Genomic DNA, 18,140 nt, shown 5'->3' on the forward strand with positions numbered 1-18,140 from the left:
TTCTAGAGGAAAAAAAAATAGTGCTATATTTTGCTCAGAAATGTAGGTAGCTAGATTATGCACTTTAGGTCACTAGCCGTTCTAAAATTGCATGGTAGCTGAGGAATTTTTATATATTTAATTAGGCACTATAAATATAAATAAGTTATGCAAGACTTATTGCCATCTTCATATAGGCAGAACAACTTCGGAAGCATTATATGAGTAAATCCAATGCAGAAGTTGCTGAAGCCCATCAGGCCTTACAGCCAGTTCTGCAGACGATTCGGGATCTCCAGAGAAAGGCAGGTATCTCTTGCATATTTAGCTTGTGATTTTTTTTTTTTTAATAATTTTCATCTGTTTATCCTGAACTTCAAGTATTGATCTCTAACAATTCCTTCAAGCCTCAGTGGTAATGGGAGTTGGACAGTGCAAGCACACAGAGCCTAAAATTGTATTCTGTGTTCCTTACTTAAAAGAACCTACAATACATGATGAACAGATGTCTAGAAAGATAAGTACAGAGTTATGGTGGGATGATTCTGATACAGTTTAACATAATTTTTACCTTTATATTATCTATTTTTCATATATAGTTTAGTTCTAGAAGTTACAGGTTTTGACCTTGAAATATTTCTGAAATATTTCAGATAGGATTTCAGTTATTTAAAAAAAAAAAGTTCTTTTTTTGTTGTTTGTTCTAACATGCATTTAGTCATTGGGCTTAATGCTTAACTGCATTTAGTCTTTGGGACAAGTCAGGTTCAATGGGAAGTTATAAAATATTAATGATTGGATGAAGGCATGTGATTAAATGTTATTTGTATTAAAATGCATGACCAAAATTGTCTTTTCTATATTAATTCACCTTCTTCATGTATCCTCTTGTTAGGAAAAGGGGTAGGTTATGAGTATATCCCCATGGCCTGGTAACTTCCTATGGAATTCAATATTCTGTGTTTGAGGCCTAAAGAGCAACACAAGTCTCTGCTGCAATGAGTAAACTGGTTATTTATTGAATGTTCACAAATAAATCTGTTCTTTGGCATACAGATACGTTCCGGTTCCCCTTGGTGGCTGGATGTCATCCAGACAGCAATACAGTATGCCATCGATGAGGAGCTTGTTCAGCGTGTGCAAAATGAGATAAACTGCAACTACAAACAGCAAACTAGTAAACTCTCCATGGCAGACAAGTAAGAGAGTAACTGCAATATATGATAGTGAATACTGTTAAATCTGCTCAAGTATTTCAGTCTTTACTAACAGTTACAATTAAAGGGCAGGTACTTTTTTTTCAGACCATCTGGGCTGCAATTAGTTTCAAAAGCACTCCAAAAAAGAGGAGAGATAATTAAATAGGAAACTTTAAAAGCAAGAGAAATTTCAGTTTTTGTCTAGACAAGCTTTCTTTAGGATGCTCTCCTATGAATTATCTATGATGGTTTCATGATTTTCTGCATCTGTGCAACTGCTGAGCAAAAAATAATTCAAAGTTTATTGCATTATGATTGAGTAACCTCTAAAATAAACTGACTTACATATATAGGAAATGATCAAGCTATAGTACATCCTTGGATACAACATAATATAATGTTACTGTTTTTTCTGACCAAAGAATTCTGTATTGGAAACAACAGTACTACCAAATTCTACTGGAACTGCTGCTCTCTGGTATTACCCAAATACTTCCATTTTCCAAACTTTGACCCACACTCGGTGAAGAATTTTTCCTTTTGTTAAATCAGTGTATCCTGTATCGTCTCCATTGCCTCTTGCCCTTATTTCAGTGAGATACATATTACTGAGGGAGAATCTGCGTGTGTGTGTGCAGAAATAAAGTCTTGTAAAGACATATCCTCCAATTTGCTTACTCTGCTACCATGACCTCAAAAGATGGGAAGCCTTTGCCAACTATTAGATTTAACTAGATATTTTATGTATTTAATTTGGCTGAAATTGTGAAGTACCATTTGAGAATGATGCCCTTTTTGTTTAAATTTGAGGTTATTTTCTCTTTAATTTAGCTTACCAGCCAGTGATAGAAAGAGCCAGTGCTAAATTATAGATGAGTATTGGAAATGATTAAACAGAGTATAATGTGTGAATATTTGACAACTGATTGTATTAACAACAGACTTTTACTTGTAGTTCATGTATTTTCAGACTTCCATGTTAAGCAAACTTGTCTATTTTATTTCAAAATTTATATTGCTTAACTCTGTCTTTTTAAAATTTGAACTTGTTGAACTTGCTTTTTTCTAACTTTATTTCATTTTACAAAAGGGATGTTTCAGATCAAGCTATCAAGCTTTTTCTATGAGGTAGAACCACCTCATCCTGCAACACATTGTCTTGTATATGCATATAAGACTCTGTAAAGAGATCCTGAACCATGTTTTCAGTGAGACCTCTGTTCACCGGAAAAGTACAATAGAAGACGCTCTTACTGGTGTCCATGTTCCAAGTCCTACTTGAGAGACATAATGAGGTTTTAGGGAAATAGTTCACTTTCATATTAATTTAATCATTTTTAAGCTGAAAGCTAAGATGCAAAATGCAATAGCTTTCTTTTTTTTTTTTTTTTTTTTTTTCCCCCAGTGGCTACACGTGTCTGCTATGAATTGCATGGGTGCTTTGAAAGTCAATTTGATGTCCAAGAGATTAAATAAGGCTAAGGGTTTGTTGAACTTAGGGAGATTATCCTTGTGGGTCATAATGTTGCTGGTTGTTTACACAGTTGTGCCTCTCAGGTCTTGGATTGTCCTTGTTTTCTATGAATATCAGGCAAAATCTCTGTACACGTGTACATGGGACTGATCTCTACCAGCTAACATGGCATGTCATAGTAAGCATTTTCAAGGTATAAATTAAAGGACAATATAAAGTTGTTTCTCTACTCTTTCAATTTTGTCCCGGTGATTCAATGCGCTGTGACTTCGCTCTTTCTTTAAATCAGATTCCGTGACTGCAGAGGCCTTCAGTACCTGCTCACAACCCAGCTGGATGAAGTGAAGAAGTTCCAGAAGACTGTAAGAGAAGCAGTGAAAAATTTAGAAGGCCCTCCCTCTAAGCAGGTCATTGAGGCTGCCACTATCTGCCACTTGCGACCTGTGAGGCTTCCACTTAACAAGTATGTCTAGAAAATGAAATGTATTTTAAAGGTGTATTTTCCTTTGAAATAGGAGAAGAAAGAAAAGAATAGTATCCTTAATCTAGAGTAAAGATTTATATTTGGACAGCCATGACAGATGCAGTTGTTAAGACACATGACCTTATTTTTATAAAATCTTTGGCAGTCATTTGTATCAAGTGTAATGTATGAGACTTTTTTTAAGGATTTGGTTTGTGTTTATAGTTGTTGAAGTAGCGCTTTTTAGGAATTGCTTTGTTTTCTGGTCAAATTCTGAGTGCTTCTGTTTTCTTCTGTATTGCAGTTGTGTCTTTTGTAAAGCTGACGAGTTGTTCACAGAATATGAGTCAAAGCTCTTTTCTCACACGTAAGTTCATAGTTTTATAAACTTTTCATACTAGAAAACTAAAAGTGAAAGTTATTCTTTTATGTTTTCTACTTCAGATTGTTTAGAACAATCTTATTACAGAATTAAAGACCAATATGTCTAAAATGATTGAATTGGTGTGCTTTGTCAAAAGGGTACTGGGAAGCTGTAGATTTCTTAAATGGTCTAATGCTCAGCAGCAGTCTTTGCATCAGATTTTGACTGCAACTCTCATGTTCATTTAAGAAGTCAGACTTGCAAAGTGTTTTAATGTATGTGATAGTTGCAGAATCCTTTATAACCACTGGAAAAAAAAAATGCATAAGCCTTTGCAAAAGTTGATGACTTTGAGCTGACAAAATGCCTTGTACAGGGATTTCTGGTAGCAAGTTCACTGTGTTCTAAGCAAGTTTCAGAATATCAAGTAATAGAACAGCTCTATGAATGGTATGTGTGTGTGTCTTGTTTTGTTTTCCTTTTTCCTTTAATGAAATGCTAGAAGACTGAAGTATATGATGAATATGTAGAAATGGATAAGAAAGTATAAAATAAGTAATGAAAACTATGTTGGGCTTATTTCCAAGTGTTAAAGGCCAGATGGCTATATTTGAAGAGATGATAGAAGATGAAGAAGGTCTCGTTGATGACCGTCTACCGACCACAAGTCGAGGGCTGTGGGCAACCAGTGAAACGGAACGTGCCTTGAAAGCCGTTCTCTCCTTTGCCAAAGCGCACCGCATGGACACCAGGCTCACTGAGGAAGGCAGCCTCTTTCTGGAGCTCTTCGAGGCGTGGAAAAAGGAATATAAGGTACAGCAAATGAGGCTGTGGAAAAACATTTGCGTGGTGCATTTTATGTATGAACAAATCTAAGTTGTTGTCTGAAATTGGGGTTTACTTATGCAAAGCGTTTACACAGTCCTTTAAACAATTTAGTAAAAAAAAAAAAAAAAAAAAGGTTTAGTAGCCAATAGAGCTCTTTTAGTGATTGTTAAGCAAATTCATAAGTACTATAAATTAATCTATTAGGAAAGTATACTGATATAATTAGATCTGTTTTCCTGGTTAGTTTTATCAGAATGTGACAGGAATCAACAAATCCAGTGCTGTTCTTTAATTCAGTTCAATTCTGGTCTGTTCTTTAATTAGTTCACGTTCTGTCTTGGGCTAGGTAAAGATTTTTTCACTTCGAGTAGACTGCAGCACAACAAACTGTGCTACACAATGTAACCTGAAATCATTAGTCTCTTCTGGCCTGGGAATATGAAGGTGTATGCCAGGCTTCATTTTTGCAAGTAACAGTGATGGAGAAGGGAGAGGAACTGGGGCACAGGGTCTCATCCTGTTTTATACATAAATGTAATCAGAAATGGTTTCTCTTAAATCCTTCTCCTTCTTTTTGATTTACATATATTTCCACTTCAGTATGTTACTCTTGCTACACTGCTGTCAGGATTATCTCCTTTGTGGTTCCTTTATGCACTCATCTTCTGTGGGCTGACATCTGAGCAAACCCCTGTTCCTTGCAAGTTGTTTTTTTTTTGTTGTTTTTTTTTTTTGTCTCTGTGGCCTTTCTCCCAAGACTTTTGTTTCATGAGTCAAGAGAGTTGTCATTATTCATAGGAGACTTTGGAAAAAGGAGAGCTACTTCTGTAAGAAGTTTGCCATCCAGGAACGAAGCTTTTGGCACTATATCTAGTCCACGGAAGAAGAAAAGATATTCTAGAGAAAAAGATACTCACCTAGTCCAAGATAGCTAAACTAACTGAACTCAGGCCATCTTTGTTTTTTAGCAAACTTATTTACTGATCACCTATGTGCCTCAAATTGGAATGGGGCTGGGGTGCTGCTTTTAAATGTGAAACTACAGCTGCCTTTTTTCTTATTTTTTTTTTTTTAGAAAAGGTTGACACAATGTAAAAACCTTGTAAATAAATTGACATTAATCAGTGTTTAGATATCTGATAGTTAAAATTATTAAATAGATAATGACCTTCTGAAAGCAGCAAAAATGTAAGTTATTTGATTATGGTACCAAAATGCTGATTGAAAAATATTAACCCTTGCTGCTCTTGAGCTTCAATATTTTGCATCCTGGGCTTGTTGCGTGGAAGAAAATAATGCAAGGTAAACAGCTACTGATGCTTAGACTACATGGTGGGGATATTTTTGCTGCAATTAGGGAACAAATATTTTCATCATCAATAACTTTTGGCCTTTGCAAAACAGTTTGCAAAAGGTCTTAAAATTTCAGTAAGACTGTATTTAGGTGCAATACTTAAAAAATGTAGAAAACTTCCTTGGGAAGAAGTATGATATAGTATTATCAGTTTTTAAAATAATACCAAGATTTGTCAATTTATATGTGTAGCATACTTCCAGTCTTAGCCATTTCTTTCATGCCAGCAATTACTTTTGTTCAGAGAATTTAATCACGTCACTCCTGTCTGTTCCTTTGTCATCAAGAACACTCAACATACAACTGTTAATATCAGAAAAAAAATCTTTTTAAAGAAAGAAGTGAGCTAATACATCACCTTCAAGCTGCCGCCTTACTGTCATGTTAATTAGGTGTTTAAAAAATGTATAGTCTTTGTTCCTGGTGCTTAGTCCTGGGCATTTTGATTTCTGAACTTTAAATTTCTTGCTCCAATAGCTGTAGGAAAAAATGTGAGAAACAACTATTTTTTCATAAAGAGATGCTGGAAAAGACAGCAGGTAAGATCATTTAGGTACTGGTCTAGTTTTCCTTGATAATTTTTCTTATTGCTGAATTGCTACAACCTTATCCCTTACTCCAAAAGAATCTTCACATTATGCTGCCTAAGTAGGGGGCAAATAAGGCTAACTCAAGAATTCTGCTACTAATTAGTCTAGGCTTTCCTTTTAGTTGCTTCATGAATATTGGATGGTGCTGAGGGATCATGTGTCTGCTATTGATGAACTAGCAATGGCTACAGAGCGGCTGAGAGTGCGTCATCCTGATGAGCCCAAACCAAACCCGCCACTTCTCCACATTATAGAACCACACGAGGTAGAGTACTTGGCGAGAAAGAGGTGGTTTTTTGTTCTGAAAGAATAAAGCAGCTTTTTTTAGATTCCTGCGTCCTACAAAAGTAAAATAAATATCTGTATCTGTTCATATGCAGCATGTCTGTTTTATTTGCTGAAAGTCTAGGTGACAGAACAGTTCTTACGTACTTTTACATGTAGTGTCCGGGCCTTTTGGAGCTTAGAACTACTACCTTGATATATTTTCTCTGTCTTCTGGCTGTGAGAGCAACATGTTTCCAAAAGGCTATTCTGTTCCACACTAAACAAGGAGCAGTGGGACTCCTCTCTATGACTTCAATTTTCCAAGCTGGTGGAAGATTAAATTGACATGACTTCTCACCTGTTTTGTCCTCTCTAAGGATTCAAGCAGCAGTGAAAACTAAGAAAGAAAAGCATTTTTCAGCACTTTTGAATTCCTTAGCAGCCTTAGAGATTTTTTTTTCCCTTCTCAATGATAGAAAAACATGCTTTCAACAAAAACAAAAGTTTTCTATTTTTTTTTCTATGAGATTGTCTGTTAGACCAAAATACTGCTTTTCTCTAGGGAAGTAGCTGTATGGGTATTTCTTGCCTCAATCCCTTCTCTGTTCTGTATTTCTACTGGATACAGAAAAGGAGTTCATAGACATTTTGCTGGGGGAAATAGGCTGAATTTACAGAATGAGCTGTTCCCAGTATATTATTTGGTTTAAATTTGGAAAAAAAAAATGTATTTAAGCCTTACTTAGAAACTTAAGTATTCATTTCTTGTTTGTATGTATTCGTTTAATGCTGTTTTGATAGGTAGAGCAAAATCGAGTGAAACTTTTGAATGACAAGGCAGTTGCCAAATCGCAGCTTCAGAAGAAATTAGGACAACTTCTGTATCTCACTAATTTGGAGAAGGTGAGATTTATTGTTTCTTGATGTTTGCTAAACTGAAGTGGAAGAAAACTGCCTATGTTTTCACTTAAAATAGATTTTTTTCAAGAAAATGTTTTTTTCTATAAAGATTCACTACATGTTGAAATTCAGTGTGTTTTTTGGGTTTACTGCATAGTCAGTATTATTACCTTACATGTTTTGTCCATTTCTTTAGTTATAAAACTATGGAATAGTTTTAGATGGTGAAAATCTTCATTAAAGTGACTGGTCTGCATTCAGTAGATGCCTTGTAAAATGATAGACCTTGATATGTGTATACAAAGAACTTGGCTTCTGAAACACACATGAATAGGATTATAGGTTAAATTCTATGTTACATTACTTAATCATAGTGTCCAAGTAAGTGCGTCAATGCTTAAATAAAGCATAAAGATGCAGATACTGTCTGAAGGACTGCAGTATGAACAGCAATCCTTTTATATAACGACTTCAGGTTAAATATTTAGTAGCTCCTAAATTCCCTTATTTCATCCTGCGTAATATTTTAGAAATTTGCAGGTCTCTTCTCCCATCGTTTTTGACTTCAGCATTCATTTTCCAAGTAGCTTCTTTTAAAGAGAATAACATTTTATTTGTTGAAATAAAAATGGTGCTATTTTTTTTCCTACTTTATAGTCTCAAGATAAAACTACTGGAGGAGTTAATCCAGAACCATGCCCAATCTGTGCACGTCAACTGGGAAAACAGGTAAGATGTTCAGTCAACATTTTTCACTTTTGTAGAGTCTTTACCTAGATCTGAGCCATTTCTATGTTAAATTTTCTTGACATAAGCCTGAGCTTTATAGTAAAAGAAAGTAAGACTCTTTCTGTAATGTACTGTAGTTAACACTTGATTATGTATTAGTTAAAAAACATGCAAGGTTTCCTGTGCAGTCAAACTAATCTGGCTCTTTTTAGGCATTTTTTAAAAAAAAAAACTATTTAAGGTATTTTCACTTTAGCTAGCGTTCCAGGCATGACACATGAGCTGGTTTCCTGCCGCATTTCTAAACCTCTCCTGCCACGCAGGTTCTTTTACAGAGCAGTTGTTTGCCCTGTGCCATCTCAGAGGTGGAGAAGCTTCCTAAAAGGAAAACTTTTTTTTTTTTTTTAAATAAGGCTGAGATTGCCACTTGATGATAATAGTCATCCTGTTGCAAGGAAGTTTTATCAGGCTTTTTGTCTGTTGGTTACGTACAGCAGTGTGTAGTACAGGATAAAGACCATTTCTAACTGCAAAACCACGCTTTACAAGTGCACCGTAGGTGGGCTAGCACGTTGAAGGAAGGACAGCTTCTGCAACACAGTTTTTGCATTTGCTTGTGTTCTGTGGGGGAAAAATAAGATTCTCTGTATAATATCTTCTTCAATTCATTTTTAATTTCAAAGGTAGTGCATAGGACTTAATATGCAAAAAATTAAGGCATTTTCTTTCAGAAATTTTTATAAAGATTGAATCTGAGTGTTTACAAGTGGCCAGTGCAAATATTTGTATTATTTTGTTTAAAAATACATTGCAAATATTTGCTGTGCATTTGACCTATGCATTAAGACTGCGTTCATATATAAATGGCTGTAATTCTTGCTTGCAAAAATGGAAAAAAATGAACAAAAAATGAACAATAAATGCAGAGAACTTCTACAGATGATTACTCCCTTTCACCTGGTAAATTTTGAAATCTAGGCTTCTTAACAGCTGTAGTGGTGAAAACATTTCTAAAATTCTTCATTTTAATCTGAGTTTAATGAAATAATATTTCTGTGAAAATGTAAGTTAATGCTGCTTAAGCACACTGTTCTTTTGTGTTCATGTGAAAGTGATAGTGGAATTTTGGTTGTGTTTTTCCTAATTCCTTGCATAGTGGGCAGTGCTGACATGCGGACACTGCTTCTGTAACGAGTGCATAGCCATCATCATCGAGCAGTACAGCGTGGGCACCCGCCGCAGCTCCATTAAATGTGCCATCTGCAGGCAGACGACGTCGCATAAAGAAATATCCTATGTCTTTACTGCAGAAACTGCAAATCAGGAGGATGATATTCCTGTCAAGGTAAGCTGCTTATGTAGGGGGTTTGGTTTTGGCTACGGTGATTTTGGAGGGTGCTCTTTGTTCGTTTTGTTGTTTGCTGTGCTTTTTTATAGGAGTGCAGTGCTGAGGGGTTTTTTAAAAGGTCTAGTATTGCTACCTTGGCTAAAATAAGTAAAGTCTGAGAAAACTACGTATACCATAAAGCTAAATTGTTAGTGTAACATAAGTATTTTAAATTGATAAATCTGCATTTTTAGCCACACAAATCCTGATTCTCAACTTCTATTCAAAATAAATGCTTCTCTAGCTTTCCACATACCTGCAGTTTGCAAATATATGAGATATTGTTCCCTGGACAAATTATAATTGGGAAAGAAACACACTGTTTTAAATAAGAAATTGATTCAGGAATATATCATGGTAGAGAAAGTAGAATGTTTATCTCATAAAACAACATTTGTTAAAAACAGGGCTTTTTCTTGGAATATATGTGGATATGTTCTGTGAGGAAAGATTTCCATGGTATGGAAAGAAGATGTTCCCCTTATTTTCACCTATATGAATGTGTAATGTTGTTATAATGTTATTGTGAGACCACTTACTTTGAGCTCCTCTCTTGTGGTTTTGATCCAGTTTCAGAGTGTAACCCGTTTTCTTTTCGTGTTCAGGACCCTATTGTCTCTGGGAGTTTGGTTTTTTTCCCTTGAAAAATCAGAAGAATATTTTTTGGAAAACTGATTAGTGCTCCTTGCCCACCTGTATTTTAAACATTCTTAATCCATGGTCACCGTAGTTGTGGAGGGAAGGAGGAAAAAAAGGGGGGTTCTGGCCCAAAGCACAAAGGTAGAGACTTGTGTCTCTGTACAGGTTTGCTGGCCTCTGCTGAAGCTGAGGTTGCCACATTTGCACTAGCTAGATCAGCCTCCCTGCACAATTGCATTTCAAGTGCAGATGCATCGTAAATCTATCAAATTCAAAGTAGTTGACAGCGTTTGACACAAGGGGGAGTAAATGGGCTGTACTTCCGAAATGCTACTGATTGGGGACCACACTTTACAGGAGTTTTTAACAGATTATTTCCTCAGGATTTAGAGGAGACGTCATGCGGTTTTCTAACAAATATAAACAACCCTTTCGTAAGTTTTAAACACAGAAGGGCCTTGTCATCTGCTGGCCTGCATAAAGGGCTGTAGTGTTGCCTTGGATTTCAGCATCAAGTCAGTAACTTGTAGTTTTAAGCAAAAATATGAATTCAGTATGAATTTGCATATCATCTAGAGTTGTGTCCATTCTGATCCACTTTATATTACAGCTTTGTCCTGTGTGCTGTCAAAAAAAAAGCATGAGTGTTAAAAATGGAGGTGAAGTCTTTCATCTCCTTCCTTTAAGGATGGTTGTTAACAAAAGTTAACCAACTTCATAGTTTTTGTAGAATACTGAGGTTAACAGCAACATTTTGCAGTCTCTGTGGGCAGCTGTGTTTCTGGTCTCTTTTTGTCCCGTGTATGTGCGTGTTTTTGTTGTTCTTCCTCTTGTGTTGAATACCTCATGCTCTTTATTGTACCAGCATTATCTATGCTAAGTTTATGCTTCAGTTGGATACAAAAGGACTACTGTAAAAGGGAGCATTTTATACTAGGAGAGAGATTAATGGCATCCCTGTATACGTTGCCTCTGTAAAAGCTTCCAGTGTCTGGTTAGTGTTACAGGGGCTCCGGCGAGCCTGTCATCGGAGCGAAGCCGCTTGCTGGAGAGTTCTGGTTCTGGTGTGGGCTGTTCTGTAATTAATTGGAACTCGCTGCTCTGTTTATAAATGCAGTGTCTGGGTCTTCAATAGAAAGACAATATGAAGGTGCATGGGTACCAGGCAACCAACCTTTTTTAAAGACAAATTGAAAACCCAGAGCACATAGTAGCCAAAATACCTTTGTGTGAACACAGTTTATGAATGATCTGGGCAGTTACCACCTCTGGGCAGATAACACGGAACATGTAGCTTGCTTTTTTTTAATTTTCTTTTTTCTGAAAAAATTTTCTTTACATGCTTTCAAAAAATGTTAGCCTGAGAAGACAGTGCTCTGTCCACAGACAGAGTGCCTGTTTTTGTCCTCTTCTTGCAAAATGTTTCAGAGGAAAAGCTCATCAGAACACATGAGCAGGAATTGTTGTGTCTGATTTGGAGGGGAGTGGTATCGGGAAAACACAAAAATAACCATGGAAGATGACCTGGGGAATACATAGGAAGTGCTGAAAATCAGTCTCGGGTCTAACTGAAGATGGTTATGAGTGCCATATTACATATGGTTATGAGCTGCCACAAAATTGCAAATGTGTCACATTCATCCTTGCAGATCCTAAGTCCTCCTCTGACTGAGGCATTTTTAATAGCCTATCTGACTTTTGCAAACAGGGCATTGATGTCCACCAGGTGCAACAGAGATGTCATGAAAAAGATGTTTTACTTTTGAATCCATGATAGAATTGGAATAATTGTAGAAGACCTGAAGTGGGGGGGAAAATGGTGCTGCCTAGTGCAGCCTTTAATAAAGGAGGCTACAGAAGGTCTCCTGCACGGCTCTGCTGGGGCATTCATGCAGCTGCATAACAGGAGTGATCGAGCTGCCCGGCCTCGGTCCCAGCTCGTGCTTAGGCTGGTGGTGTCCCCCTCTGCCAACTCCGCAAGCAGCATAACTTCAGTAAATTTGATCCAGCATTGATGCAAGCCAACAGAGTTAATTCAGCATTCGGAGGACAGGTGCAGACAGAAATAAAACAATATTTGTCCAGCTGAAAGTACTGCAGCATGAAATTACTGAACATGTAAGAACAAGTAAGCAATTAAATAATGGCTTCGCGGAAGAACACGTTAGGTAAAATTATTGTAACACAAAGTGCATACTGAAGGGATTAGAGGCAGATAGTAAAGAACTGTTTCTCAGAACCATCTCCCTGAATTAAGAGGAGAGAGGAGAGAAATACAGAAATCAAAATGTACAAGCAGACCAGTTTTTTATCTTTTCTCTTTTTTTTTTTTCCTTGAGTCTGTTGCAGTTTCGGTATGTGAGATAATTCATTAAGCACTTCAGTAAAATACTTTCAGATGAGTGGAAGATGGACAGAATGTACAGACATTTTCACTACAGTGCAGAATCCTGCAAGGATTAATTTAATTACATTTATCAGTATCTCAATATTTTGAAGATAATTAACTTGATACACTAAACAAGCTCAACTCAATAGCACGAGTGCAACAGTATGAGCTTAGGTTTAGTGTTGTCAAACTGGGAAAACAAGCAAAAATTCAAGGCTTCAGGTAGCTTTTTTCATCCCCTTTCAAGAAGCATGAAGGGAGGGGAAAGTAACTGCGCACCTGCAAGGTTCTTTGGAGATTGTGCTGCTGAGCAGGTTAAACCTCTGCAGATCCAACTGCCGCATTTGCTGCAACCGCGCTGCAACTGCTGCGGCTGCTGCGGCTGCTGCAGGCGCCTGGACAGCTCCTGGCAGCACTAGATGGGTGCCCGGCTGTGGTGCTGGCAGCCTGCAGTGCCGCACGGGTGCTACAGCAGGGAGGTAGAAAAGCAGCTGGGGGCTCCGCAGCGCATCCTCCCTTCGGTTGCCACTTAGGGGGTTTTGTTCCTACTCTCTGCGTGGGAAGCTGCCATCTAAATAGGGTAAGATTCTTCAAGTCTCTAAGTATAATTTTGTCTTCTTTTTTAAGAAGCATGACAGTTGTGTAATGTTTTTACTGATCTCTTTAAAGATGTGTAAAATAAGTCCTAATATAATGCTATATATAAAAAAAAAGAATTTGAAAGGGATTGTTGTATAATAATCTACTGATTTTCTTTTACTTTTTGAAGGGAAGTCATTCCACCAAAGTAGAAGCTGTGGTCCGAACACTGAAGAGAATTCAATTTAAAGACCCAGGAGCTAAATCCTTAGTTTTCTCAACGGTATTAATCACCATTTTCTGTCTTTTGTGTGTGTGTTCTGTGAGTTTAAGACTATCGTAATAATTTCAGAAATTTGGCTTAGCTACCAAAATGTCGAGTAGCTCTGTGCAGTCACTTGAAGTGCTAATATTATAAAACACTTTTTTATCTGCTGAGGCATTTATTTGTGCATTATTTGTGCATTTTATTTTTCATTGCTATTTCTAATAGACTTATATTGTGTTTGTTTTGCAGTGGCAAGATGTATTGGACATAATTTCAAAAGCATTGTATGACAACAACATGGTTTTTTCTCAAATCAATGGAATTAATAAATTTCAGGTACGTAAAGGATATTTTTATCTGAACTATTGTAGCCGGAGAAAGTTAAAATTAACAGAAGTTAATTTCCTCCTTTTTTTGCTTCATTTGAGAAAGTGAAAGAGCAGCAAATTTGTTTGGCGTAATTTTTGATCTCTGTATTCAGTAATTCTTAAAAAATCCTAACCAGTTAAAGCCAGTATTATGAAACCCCTGGAGATAAACAGTTTTAAGAAAGAACTGTTGGTACGGATGATAAGAATGAAGCATGCTGACCTGATGTTGCAAGAAGTCTTGACTTCCTGATGTCTGTCCAGTGGATGGTCGTGTCTCAGATGTCCACCACATTCTTTATTGAGGAAATTTTGTCATGCTGCTGTGATGTTTGTCTCTTAGGAAAATCTGTCTGCATTTAAATATGATCCCAAGATCAATATTTTGCTGCTGCCCCTTCATACTGGTTCCAATGGATTAAACATAATTGAAGCAACTCACGTTCTGCTTGTGGAGCCCATTCTGAATCCTGCACACGAGCTTCAGGCTATTGGCAGAGTTCATCGTATTGGCCAAACGAAGTAAGAGTTAAAATGACTGTAGCTTGTTCAGATATGGCCCAGAAGAGAGCTGTATGTTGTTATCTGAAAATCTGAATGAATTGTCAGTCTAGGTGACTGAACTGATTTTTTTTTTAAACACTCTGTTGCTGCTATTCTTAGATGGACCTTTGGTCTAACTCACTTGGGCTGTTCTTGTGTCATGCTGCATTTGATCAGAGTACTGTTCTCTATCTATTATGGTTAGAGAAAAAGCTCTGACTGTTTTAAAAAGACTGTATTTATATGTACTATATATATTTTATGTATTATGTACATATAAATGCTATATACACACACATTTTTTTCATACATATATATATATGTGTATATATATATATATATACACACACACACACACGTTTATATAGTCCCTGCAGTTTGAATGGTTGCTTGACATGAGGTTGTCTAGAGAAACTCTTTAAAATCATTTTGCACTTAACAGGAGCTAAGTGGGTAGTACTGGACACTTAAAAGTTTGCTACTGTTACCCAGAAAATTTCAATTCAAGATTTGAAAGGCATCCAAGTTCTTCAAGGTTCACACCATTGAAAAATATGCATATGGGGCAGCCTTGAAGGTGACTGTTTTCGGTTTCACTTTCTTAATGGCTAGCATTTTATCTTTTCACTTTAGCTTTCTTTTGTTAATTTTTATTTTGCGACTGGATTTTTGTTGTTTTTTTATGTCAAAAAAGACTTTTAAAGCCTTATAGCATTTGCCATCTTTGAAAACAATATTATTTAAACTCTGAGCTTCTGTTACCCATTATGCTGAGCATTGTATCTTGGATCAGCTTGTGACAATGCAGCATAAAACATTGCATACAATCAGTGGACCAAAGTTGTTACTGTAAACCACATGCTGGGCACTTGAGGACTTTTTGTTTATAGTAAGGATACAGAAGGCTGAACTTTGCTTAGCATCTGCTTCAGGATTTTACTTGCTAAGGCTTATATTCATTTAGCATGTGATCCTGCATGGACATGTGTGGACATACTAAACACCAGTAAATGCCAATGCAAACTGCTAGTCACCTTGGGATATTGTTCCTCTTAAAATCCAGAGGTGGTGTTTTTCAGTAATACGAAATTGATTAGTACAAGACAAAGTTTGCTCTTGGTCTTCTGACAGTGACATTTCTTCTGCTCGCTTTTGGTTTTCTTTTTTCAAATCCATTCAGGCCTACCATTGTTCACCGGTTCCTGATAAAAGCAACAATAGAAGAGAAAATGCAGACTATGCTGAAAACTGTAGACAGAAGGTATGTGTTGAATTTTTTAAAACATTAGTATTGCAATCAAAATGAAAAGGTGGGCTTCAACTACACTTTTTTTACAACTAAGTGAAAGTATCTTATATGTAATGTTTTTTGCTATGCTTCAAATTATTTGCACTGAAAAAAAACTTTAGGACTTGAAAATGAATCTCTTAACCTTCAACACACTTGAGCCAGGTTAAGAATTTTAATTTTCGGGGAAATATTTTGCCTATGTTGTAGATATTTTATTTCAAACCCAATAACCCAAAATAACAAATAACAAATTATGTTATTATATGAAAACCCAAATAACAAATTATGCTTTAGGGGCATGAACATGGGGCTTGATCAAACCTTTCAGTTCACACATTTCCTTTAGTATCCACTAGCATATAAGGACTGAGATTAACGGAGTTTGTCACCAGAGAGTGAGGGTTTTAAGCAGTACTGTAAGATTTTTGTTCTTTCTTAATTATTTTTAAATTCCATAAATATGATGCGTAGCTTCTGCGTCACACTGGTTGTTTTTGCAGTCAATGTAAAAGCTGTCCAGATGCCAGCTCATAAGTCAGTCTGGTGTGAGGAAACAGAAAGCAGTTTTCATTGTGTTTCTCCTTGCCAAAAACTATAAGCAATAAAAAGACGGGGCTTGGAACTAAAGTGATATTTAGATTCTTTGTGCAGAAAGTGCAAGAGTTCTGTTCCTCTAACTACACTGTATCCACACAACAAGTCTAGGAAGAGGCAATATTTAAGGAAAACTAGTTATTTTTCCACAGTTTTTTATGACTGTTAATTTTTAAGAAATTAACATTTACTTCCATGTCTTTGGCTGTAGTTACAAAGGATTTCAGCTTAAAATTGAAAGAATGGTCTTGCTTGTTTCCACATCTGTAAAGCAGCACTACTTTTGCATGTTCAATTCCAATAAAAGGTGCAGTGGGTGAATGAGCTAGCGAAACTTAATCTCGAAAGCAACATCAAACCTGGTTCTTGGAGTCTGAAGCTAATCCCTTAAATGTTAATGGACAAAGCTGATTGCCCCTTGTTGTGCTGCCTCTGAGGTCTCTGGGGTGGAGTACTGCTAGGAACAGGGGATAAACTTTGTATCTTGCTCAGGCTGTGCAAGAGATGGATGTTATCAATGTTTGTGTTTTGCCTAGTAGAAAGTGTGTTTTTTCTGCTGAGCTTTGTAGCTGAGCAGTTGTTTGATGCAATTTGATGTCTGTCTTCACTGCATATAGCATATTGCTTAAGTTCATTCTCTTGCTGATGCTTGATTTCAACTTTTTCCCCATAGCCACACGAGCTCCTCCATGAAACAGTCGGAAGCCTCAGTTCTGACGGTGGCAGATCTGGCTGACCTTTTTACAGATGAAGTGGAAGAACTTGAATAAAAACACTGGTTATGCCTAGTGAAATTGGAGGCTACCTGACCTAATCAGCATCTGTACTTAACACATTTCAACTGTAATTCCTGTAAAAATTATCTAACATCTGTCCTTATTAGAGCTTTTGGAAATCAGAAAGTCTTTCAATTGCTAGCATTTTATTCTGTGAAGTTCTTAGGCGCACACATTTTTGATAGCACTGGAGAAAGCTTGCACATTGCACATTACACAAAAAAAAAGGATTTTATTCCCAAAGAGAATTTGAGCAGGACTCTGAAGCTGAGATCATGGACCCTTGAAGTCGGTGGGATTTCTACCGTCAAGTTTGGCAGTCTAGTAGTTCAGTCTGAGAGCAAAGCTATCTGGGGGGCGGGGAGGTGTAACTGAGGTGGGGCAAGGGAAGCACAAAAAACACAAATCTAGGGTTTTTTACTGTACAAAGCATTGTTCAGAAAGAACAACTGTAAATTAATATTCTTCTAGAAAGGGCTACTAGGGTTGTTAGCATTGCTGAGCATCTTATTGGTAACACTTTAAATGCTTCATCTTTAATAATCATTTGGATATTTGTATTAGGTGTTTAGCTATTCATAAGACTTAGGTAACAATTAAATGTCATTGGTAATGTTCACTTACTGCAAAATGATGATAAATTAAATTAATGGGTTTTGTATATGTGTTGCTCTTAATCACAGGTAAACACTTGAGTTAAACATGCCACATGTTTTAAGTTATTCTTGAACCTATAATTAAATTGATGCTTAATTGGGATGGGGTAGGAAAGACTGGGAGAATAATGTGTTAAAGTGGGTTTTTTTTTTCTTTTAAAGCAATTGGCTAGGCTGCTGATCACTGTAGTCATTTGTTTTTGTACATTTTCTACCTTTTATTTAAATCTATTTTCCCACCTCAAAAGTACCGCAATATTCAAACTAGATCAGATTAAGGTAGGCAGTGTAAATATTAGGCACCTAATCAAAGTTAGTGGAGAGGGAGGAAGCTTTTGTGAAATTTTCCATCCTTACATACATGAGATGCATCACGTTGCCTCTGTTTGTTGACTGTAGAGAGAGTGTCTAGAAAATCAACTTAGGGTAACCTTTTGACTGCTGAAGATGGATTTTCAGTCTGCTGGAACAGGTAATTGATGGACCTTTCATTACTGCCATTT

General features: G+C 36.6%; 1 protein-coding gene across 1 annotated transcript in view; it reads left to right on the forward strand.

Moving 5' to 3' along the window:
* SHPRH (SNF2 histone linker PHD RING helicase) overlaps positions 1-17,193 on the forward strand; it is a 39,520-nt gene extending 22,327 nt beyond the window's left edge. Inside the window, exons 16-29 of the mRNA XM_088537059.1 lie at positions 177-284; positions 1,036-1,178; positions 2,942-3,115; positions 3,420-3,482; positions 4,067-4,292; positions 6,373-6,516; positions 7,320-7,421; positions 8,076-8,147; positions 9,304-9,492; positions 13,332-13,424; positions 13,659-13,745; positions 14,121-14,299; positions 15,501-15,581; positions 16,879-17,193. Coding sequence (XP_088393185.1) covers positions 177-284; positions 1,036-1,178; positions 2,942-3,115; positions 3,420-3,482; positions 4,067-4,292; positions 6,373-6,516; positions 7,320-7,421; positions 8,076-8,147; positions 9,304-9,492; positions 13,332-13,424; positions 13,659-13,745; positions 14,121-14,299; positions 15,501-15,581; positions 16,879-16,975 — 1,758 coding nt within the window. The 3' untranslated portion in view covers positions 16,976-17,193. The remainder of the gene's footprint in view (positions 1-176; positions 285-1,035; positions 1,179-2,941; positions 3,116-3,419; positions 3,483-4,066; positions 4,293-6,372; positions 6,517-7,319; positions 7,422-8,075; positions 8,148-9,303; positions 9,493-13,331; positions 13,425-13,658; positions 13,746-14,120; positions 14,300-15,500; positions 15,582-16,878) is intronic.
* The last annotated feature ends 947 nt before the right edge of the window (positions 17,194-18,140 follow it).

Source organism: Tinamus guttatus, unplaced genomic scaffold (genome assembly GCF_059628265.1).
Source record: "Tinamus guttatus ecotype Peru unplaced genomic scaffold, ASM5962826v1 Tinamus_guttatus_pri_ptg000716l, whole genome shotgun sequence".
NCBI classification, from domain to species: Eukaryota; Metazoa; Chordata; class Aves; order Tinamiformes; family Tinamidae; genus Tinamus; species Tinamus guttatus.